The sequence below is a fragment of the Bombina bombina genome, chromosome 5, assembly GCF_027579735.1.
Source record: "Bombina bombina isolate aBomBom1 chromosome 5, aBomBom1.pri, whole genome shotgun sequence".
Lineage (NCBI taxonomy): Eukaryota > Metazoa > Chordata > Amphibia > Anura > Bombinatoridae > Bombina > Bombina bombina.
Genome location: NC_069503.1, coordinates 56,008,858 through 56,018,261, shown reverse-complemented (window position 1 = coordinate 56,018,261; position 9,404 = coordinate 56,008,858). Strand labels below are relative to the sequence as shown.

Genomic DNA, 9,404 nt, shown 5'->3' with positions numbered 1-9,404 from the left:
CTCACCCATGTGTTCAGTTTGAAACCAGTAGTGCATTGCTGCTCCTTCAACAAATGATACCAAGAGAATGAAACAAATTAGATAATAGAAGTAAATTAGAAAGTTGTTTAAAATTGTATTCTCTATCTGAATCATAATAGATTTTTTTGGGGTTTCATGTCTCTTTAAGCTCATATAATATCAGCCTCCTATGTTTACTCTTTAACAAAGGATACCAAAAGAACAAAGGAATTGGAAAGTTAGGTAAAATTGCTGCTCTATCTGAATTATCAGCGTTTAACTCTTTCACTGTCAGATGTGCTTCTGTATTTGATGATGTTTTCCTAATTATTCTGTGATATTGTGTTTTTAATAATACAAAAAAGCCACAAAATACTGGTCTGGATTATAATCACTTTTCATTTGCCTGAAAAAACATTGTATATCATTATATAATAAAAAGCAGCATTACATGATATATGCACACAATGGTATAAATATACCTAACACTTGTGCTCTTGATACAAAGGGATTTATCAGACATATAATGTTCCCTTTATATATACAGTATGTGCTATTATCAGTTCTTGTGGCTTCTAACTAACATGAAAACATCTAACAGACATAATATCAAGTTACAGAACATGACACACATATTACATACCCAGTATACATGTAGGTTATAGTAGCCATTTAAATTAAACTGATTATGATCACGTGACACACATATTACATACCCAGTATACATGTAGGTTATAGTAGCCATTTAAATTAAACTGATTATGATCACGTATGTACCAGTTAGTGATATTGGGTCTCATTAAATAAAATCAGTTACCCCTCAGTAATTCTTTCTATTGCTATAAGAAAAGGTTTATCCACATGATGTGCACATTAAATATATCTCCCAGATGTCAATCATTTGAGACTGATGTTCTTGTTTATATAATTCTCTAACACTCTATTCATATAAAGACTCCTTTATTCTGTAAATGTAATTATTTTATCCCCTATGTAAAACAAACATACAAATCCTAACACTGGCATATTAATAAACAACACTGGGGGTGCTTTGGTGGTGAATGGTTGTGTAAACTGCTCAGTATGAGGACAGATTTGTATATTCCTGTGTGGTGTTTGGATTCTATCACATTGATATGAGAGAATCTGAGGTGCACATATATAGAGGAACAAAGGACAGCAGGAGAGCACTTCCAATCTGGGGCTTTTATAACTGGGATTTAGAAAGTATTATTTACAATAGGATCCTTTTTGATGCTTCTATTTAGAGAGTTTGTCCTCTTTAGAAAAATTGTAAAAAGGTTTGTACAATGTGTATATAAAGTTTATTTGTGTGTAAATATTTGTTTTTCAGTAAAAACCTTTTTTCCACTTTCTAAACATGTGAAAGGTTTCTTCCCTTGTGAATCCTTTCATGAGTTTTCAGATTATTCATAAGTGTAAAACTTTTTCCACACTCTGTACATGTGAACGGCTTTTCTCCTGTGTGACTCTTTTCATGCCTTTTCAGATCACACTTTTGTGTAAACCTTTTTCCACACACTGTACATGTGAAAGGCTTTTCTCCTGTGTGACTCCTTTCATGCCTTTTCAGACTACCCTTTTTTGTAAAACATTTTCCACACTTTGTACATGTGAACAGCTTTTCTCCTGTGTGAATCTTTTCATGAGTTTTCAGACTTGTTATTCGTGTAAAACTTTTTCCACACTCTGTACATGTGAATGGCTTTTCTCCTGTGTGACTCATTTCATGCTTTTTCAGATCACTCTTTTTTGTTAAACATTTTCCACACACTGTACATGTGAAAGGCTTTTCTCCGGTGTGAATCCTTTCATGAGTTTTCAGACTTGTTATTCGTGTAAAACCTTTACCACACTCTGTGCATGAGAAAGGCTTCTCTCCTGTGTGAATCATTTCATGAGTTTTCAGATAACATTTTTCTGTAAAACATTTTCCACACTCTGTACATGTGAAAGGTTTTTCCCCTGTGTGAATCCTTTCATGAGTTTTCAGATTACTTTTTTCTGTAAAACTTTTTCCACACTCTGTACATGTGAAAGGCTTTTCTCCTGTGTGAATTCTTTCATGACTTTTCAATTCATTCTTTTGTGTAAAACTTTTTCCACACTCTGTACATGTGAAAGGCTTTACTCCTGTGTGACTCCTTTCATGCCTTTTCAGTTTACTCTTTTCTGTAAAACATTTTTGACACTCTGTACATGAGAAAGGCTTTTCTCCTGTGTGAATCATTTCATGAGTTTTCAGATGACGTTTTTCTGTAAAACATTTCCCACACTCTGTACATGAGAAAGGCTTTTCTCCTGTGTGAATTCTTTCATGACTTTTCAACTCCCACTTTTGTGTAAAACTTTTTCCACACACGGTACATGTGAAAGGCTTTACTCCTGTGTGAATCTTTTTATGAGTTTTCAGATTACCCATTCGTGTAAAACATTTGCCGCACTCAGTACATATGTGTGGTTTCTCACCTGTGTGAATTTTGTTGTGTTCTAGTAGATTAGACTTCCATCTAAAGATTTTCTCACATTCTGTAGTTTTGAAAGGTTTCTCCTTTGTATGAATCCTTTGGTTAGACTGTAGACTTTTCTCTTCTTTAATATGTTTTGAAAACTCAGTAAATGTGTGTGATTTATCATCTGGGATAATAATTTCACTAGATAACTCATAAATGTTTTCCTCTTGTTTGATTACTAAATTACTCTCTGTACATAATGATTGCTGCCCAGTTCCTGCCAATTCACCGTCTTTTAATATCTTTTGTGATATCCCCCATGTTTGTGAATAGTCATTGTTGTCTAAGATTTTTGGAGTTTGTGGTATCATTCTGATGCTTTCGGTAGTGAAGGATGGATATGAACTATTCACGTGTTTGTCTACATAAAAAGAAATTGAATAAAGAAAAATAAGACTGTTTATTCTTTATAATATAATCCATTTCAATAAAAAAAAAAAATGTTATACCCAAAAATGCCTTCTGTTTTGTATTTTTAAACATATTTACCTGTAAATCCCAAAATAAAAAAGGATGACATAGAATGTAAACATTACTACATCATCATAAACTAAATTACTGAGTTGTGGGTGTTACATACATGGGAACAAGGTAGGCATAAGTGCAGTTATGGGTGTTCTATGAGCGAGATCAGGGCAGAGGAAGGTATAGTTGCAGGTGTTCTGAGTAATGAACCAGGTCACGGGGTGAGGTTAGGCAGTTGTTGGACATGGTCTGTCTAAAAGAACACAAGGGGGAGTAGTATTTTTTTCCCTCCTCCTCAGCCCAATGGATGTTGCTCCTTCTTTATAATGTCACTGACACAAATGTTCTTAAAGATGCAGATATAAACATAATAGTTTATATTTGTTTAATGAGTGATCTGTTCTAATTTCCCAGTAATTGAAGTCAGCATAATATCTATTTTGAACAGAAAAAGTATGAAAATATATAACATACAATAGGGTGCGCAAAACTGTATACACAAAAAAGTGCTATGAGTAAGTCTATGTATAGTGAATGTAAGTGTTCAGATAATGTTCATTAAATAGGATATTCGTGTTGTAGAGAAAAACAAATTGTGCTGGTGTAAAAAAGCTTAGCAAAAAAGTTTTATAAAAACAGAATTTATGCTTACCTGATAAATTACTTTCTCTTGCGGTGTATCCAGTCCACGGATTCATCCTTACTTGTGGGATATTCTCAATCCCTACAGGAAGTGGCAAAGAGAGCACACAGCAGAGCTGTCCATATAGCTCCCCCTCTGGCTCCGCCCCCAGTCATTCGACTGACGGTTAGGAGAAAAAGGAGAAACCATAGGGTGCAGTGGTGACTGTAGTTTAAACAAGAAATTTTAACCTGACTTAATTGCCAGGGCAGGCCGTGGACTGGATACACCGCAAGAGAAAGAAATTTATCAGGTAAGCATAAATTCTGTTTTCTCTTGCAAGGTGTATCCAGTCCACGGATTCATCCTTACTTGTGGGATACCAATACCAAAGCTTTAGGACACGGATAAAGGGAGGGAACAAGTCAGGTAACCTAAACGGAAGGCACCACTGCTTGCAAAACTTTTCTCCCAAAAATAGCCTCCGAAGAAGCAAAAGTATCGAATTTGTAAAATTTGGTAAAAGTATGCAGTGAAGACCAAGTCGCTGCCTTACAAATCTGTTCAACAGAAGCCTCATTCTTGAAAGCCCATGTGGAAGCCACAGCTCTGGTGGAATGAGCTGTAATTCGTTCAGGAGGCTGCTGTCCAGCAGTCTCATAAGCCAATCGGATAATGCTTTTCAGCCAGAATGAAAGAGAGGTAGCAGTCGCTTTATGACCTCTCCTCCTACCAGAATATACAACAAACAAAGATGATGTTTGCCTGAAATCTTTAGTTGCTTTTAAATAGAATTTCAAAGCACGAACCACATCAAGATTGTGTAATAGCCGTCCCTTCTTAGAAGCTGGATTAGGACACAGAGAAGGAACAATGATTTCCTGGTTAATATTCTTATTAGAAACCACGTTTGGTACGCAAAACCACCTTATCTGCATAGAACACCAGATACGGTGAATCACACTGCAAAGCAGACAATTCTGAAACTCTTCGAGCAGAAGATATAGCTACCAAAAACAAAACCTTCCAAAATAATAACTTAATATCTATGGAATGTAAAGGTTCAAACGGAACCCCTTGAAGAACTGAAAGAACTAAATTTAGACTCCATGGAGGAGTCACAGTTTTATAGACAGGCTTGATTCTGACTAAAGCCTGTGTAAAAGCTTGAACGTCTGGTACCTCTGCCAGACGCTTGTGTAACAGAATAGACAGAGCAGATATCTGTCCCTTTAAGGAACTAGCTGACAAACCTTTCCCCAATCCTTCTTGGAGAAAAGACAATATCCTTGGAATCCTAATCTTACTCCACGAGTAGCCCTTGGATTCGCACCAACAAAGATATTTCCGCCATATCTTATAGTAAATTTTCCTGGTGACAGGCTTTCTAGCCTGGATCAGAGTATCTATAACCGATTCAGAAAACCCACGCTTAGATAGAATTAAGCGTTCAATCTCCAAGCAGTCAGTTGCAGAGAAACTAGATTTGGATGCTTGAATGGACGCTGTATTAGAAGATCCTGCCTCGATGGCAGCTTCCATGGGGGAACAGATGACATGTCCACTAGGTCTGCATACCAAGTCCTGCGTGGCCACGCAGGCGCTATCAGAATTACCGAAGCCTTCTCCTGCTTGATTCTGGCTACCAGCCGAGGGAGAAGAGGAAACGGTGGACAGACATAAGCTAGACTGAAGGACCAAGGCACTACTAGAGCATCTATCAATGCCGCCTTGGGGTCCCTGGACCTGGATCCGTAAAGGGGAAGTTTGGTGTTCTGACGAGACGCCATCAGATCCAATTCTGGAATGCCCCATAGCTGGGTCAGCTGAGCAAAAACCTCCGGGTGGAGTTCCCACTCCCCTGGGTGGAAAATCTGACGACTTAGAAAATCCGCCTCCCAGTTGTCTACTCCTGGGATGTGAATTGCAGATAGATGGCAGGAGTGATCCTCCGCCCACTTGATGATCTTGGTTACTTCCTTCATCGCTAGGGAACTCTTTGTTCCTCCCTGATGATTGATGTACACTACAGTCGTGATGTTGTCCGACTGAAATCTGATGAATTTGGCCGCCGCTAGTTGAGGCCATGCCTGGAGCGTGTTGAATATCGCTCTTAGTTCCAAAATGTTTATCGGGAGAAGAGACTCTTCCCGAGACCATAGGCCCTGAGCTTTCAGGGAGTCCCAGACCGCCCCCCAGCCTAACAGACTGGCGTTGGTCATTATAATGATCCACTCCGGTCTGCGGAAGCACATTCCCTGAGACAGGTGATCCTGAGACAACCACCAGAGAAGAGAATCTCTGGCTTTCTGGTCCATTTGTATTTGAGGAGACAAATCTGCATAATCCCCATTCCACTGTTTGAGCATGCACAGTTGCAGTGGTCTGAGATGAATTCGGGCAAAGGGGACAACGTCCATTGCCGCAACCATTAATCCGATTACCTCCATGCACTGAGCTACAGATGGCCGAGGAATGGAATGAAGAACTCGGCAAGTAGTTAAAAGCTTTAACTTCCTGACCTCCGTCAGAAATATTTTCATTTCTACTGAGTCTATTAATGTTCCCAGGAAGGGAACCCTTGTGAGTGGGGACAGAGAACTTTTTTCGACGTTCACCTTCCACCCGTGAGACCTTAGAAAGGCCAGAACAGTCTCCGAATGAGCCTTGGCTCTGTGAAAAGACGACGCCTGTATTAAGATGTCGTCTAGATAAGGTGCTACTGCAATGCCCTGCGGTCTTAGTACCGCTAGAAGGGACCCTAGCACCTTTGTGAAAATTCTGGGAGCGGTGGCCAATCCGAAAGGAAGGGCCATGAACTGGTAATGCGAACCTTAGGAACTGATGGTGATCTTTGTGGATAGGAATATGAAGGTATGCATCCTTTAGATCCACGGTAGTCATATATTGAACTTCCTGGATCATCGGCAAGATTGTCCGAATGGTCTCCATCTTGAATGATGGAACTCTGAGGAATTTGTTTAGAATTTTTAGATCCAGGATTGGCCTGAAAGTTCCTTCCTTTTTGGGAACCACAAACAGGTTTGAGTAAAATCCCAGTCCTTGTTCTGTAATTGGAACTGGATATATCACTCCCATTTTGAGTAGATCTTCTACACAGCGTAAGAACGCCTCTTTCTTTGTCTGGTCTGTAGACAGACGAGAAATGTGGAACCTTCCCCTTGGAGGGGAGTCCTTGAATTCTAGAAGGTATCCCTGAGCAACGATTTCTAATGCCCATGGATCTGGAACATCTCTTGCCCAAGCCTGAGCAAAGAGAGAGAGTCTGCCCCCCACTAGATCAGGGTCCTGGATCAGGGGCTACCCCTTCATGCTGTCTTAGTAGCAGCCGCAGGCTTTTTGGCCTGTTTACCTTTGTTCCAGCCCTGCAAAGGTTTCCAGGTTGCTCTGGGCTGTGAAACGTTACCCTCTTGCTTTGTGGTTGCAGAGGTTGAAGCAGGACCGCTCCTGAAGTTGCGAAAGGAGCGAAAATTAGCCTTGTTTTTGGCCTTAAACGGTCTATCTTGCGGGAGGGCATGGCCCTTTCCCCCAGTGATATCCGAAATAATTTCTTTCAACTCGGGACCGAAAAACATAACTTATGTAAGAACTTACCTGATAAATTCATTTCTTTCATATTAGCAAGAGTCCATGAGCTAGTGACTTATGGGATATACATTCCTACCAGGAGGGGCAAAGTTTCCCAAACCTCAAAATGCCTATAAATACACCCCTCACCACACCCACAATTCAGTTTAACGAATAGCCAAGAAGTGGGGTGATAAGAAAGGAGCAAAAGCATAAAAAAAAGGAATTGGAATAATTGTGCTTTATACAAAAAAAAAAAAAAAATCATAACCACCACAAAAAAGGGGTGGGCCTCATGGACTGGATTGGTAAAGGGCAGAGAGCTCCAGTCCGACTCAGACGCCAGCAAGGTGGAGTACTGGTTTGAGCTGGTATCATCAAAGATGAGCTTGTGGGGCCTTTTCAGGTTGAGGATGGAGTCAAGCTCAACTCCCAGTCCTACTGCCAGTTTCTGGAAGACACCTTCTTCAAGCAGTGGTACAGGAAGAAGTCTGCATCCTTCAAGAAAAAAACATAATTTATGTAAGAACTTACCTGATAAATTCATTTCTTTCATATTAGCAAGAGTCCATGAGCTAGTGACGTATGGGATATACATTCCTACCAGGAGGGGCAAAGTTTCCCAAACCTCAAAATGCCTATAAATACACCCCTCACCACACCCACAAATCAGTTTAACGAATAGCCAAGAAGTGGGGTGATAAGAAAAAAGTGCGAAGCATAAATATAAGGAATTGGAATAATTGTGCTTTATACAAAAAAAATCATAACCACCACAAAAAAAGGGTGGGCCTCATGGACTCTTGCTAATATGAAAGAAATGAATTTATCAGGTAAGTTCTTACATAAATTATGTTTTCTTTCATGTAATTAGCAAGAGTCCATGAGCTAGTGACGTATGGGATAGCAGATACCCAAGATGTGGAACTTCCACGCAAGAGTCACTAGAGAGGGAGGGATAAAATAAAGACAGCCAATTCCGCTGAAAAAATAATCCACAACCCAAATCAAAAGTTTTAATCTTATAATAAAAAAAAATGAAATTATAAGCAGAAGAATCAAACTGAAACAACTGCCTGAAGTACTTTTCTACCAAAAACTGCTTCAGAAGAAGAGAAAACATCAAAATGGTAGAATTTAGTAAAAGTATGCAAAGAAGACCAAGTTGCTGCTTTGCAAATCTGATCAACAGAAGCTTCATTCCTGAAAGCCCAGGAAGTAGAAACTGACCTAGTAGAATGAGCCGTAATCCTTTGAGGCGGGGACTTATCCGACTCCACATAAGCATGATGAATCAAAGATTTTAACCAAGATGCCAAAGAAATGGCAGAAGCTTTCTGACCTTTTCTAGAACCAGAAAAGATAACAAATAGACTAGAAGTCTTACTGAAATCTTTAGTAGCTTCAACATAATATTTCAAAGATCTTACTACATCCAAAGAATGTAAAGATCTCTCAAGAGAATTCATAAGATTAGGACACAATTGGGGGTAGTTATCAACGTGTCTATTTTACCCGTCTTCGCCGGCCCAATACGCCCGCCTAAGCTCGCCTCACATCGCCGCCGCGGAAATGCAAAAATTCGCCAAAGTTATCAAAAAAGGGGTCAAAAAGCCACGCACCAAGTACGGGGCGATGAGCAGCGGATTGTGAGAGTTATCACTCATCCGATCTCGCTGCTCTTCGGCTTTTTTACAGCTTTCTTGCTAGCCTGTCACTAAGCACCCACACTAAACTACACTGTTCTACCCCCTATACCGGCTCCCCCGGAGCCCTCCGCAACTCAATAAAGTTATTAACCCCTAAACCGCCGCTCCTAGACCCTGCCGCAACTCTTATAAATGTATTAACCCCTAAACCGCCGCTCCCGGACACCGCAGCAACCTAAATTATACCTAGTAACCCCTATCCTGCCCCCCCTATACCGTCGCCCTCTTTAATAAAGTTATTAACCCCTATCCTGCTGATCCCACACCTCGCCGCAACTAAATAGTTTAACCCCTAAACCGCCACTCCCTGACCCCGCCGCAACCTATATTAAATTTATTAACCCCTATCCTGCCCCCCCTACACCGTCGCCACCTATAATATATTTATTAACCCCTATCCTGCCCCCCACTACACCGCCGCCACTGTAATAAAATGATTAACCCCTAAACCTAAGTCTAACACTAACCCTAACACCCCCTAACTTA

General features: G+C 40.2%; 1 protein-coding gene across 1 annotated transcript in view; it reads right to left on the bottom strand.

Moving 5' to 3' along the window:
* Nucleotides 1-381: 381 nt before the first annotated feature.
* Nucleotides 382-9,404, bottom strand: part of LOC128661304 (zinc finger protein 845-like) — a 271,855-nt gene continuing 262,832 nt past the window's right edge. The window contains exon 7 of the mRNA XM_053715575.1: nt 382-2,895. Within this exon, the coding sequence (XP_053571550.1) occupies nt 1,376-2,895 (1,520 nt within the window). The 3' untranslated portion in view covers nt 382-1,375. The remainder of the gene's footprint in view (nt 2,896-9,404) is intronic.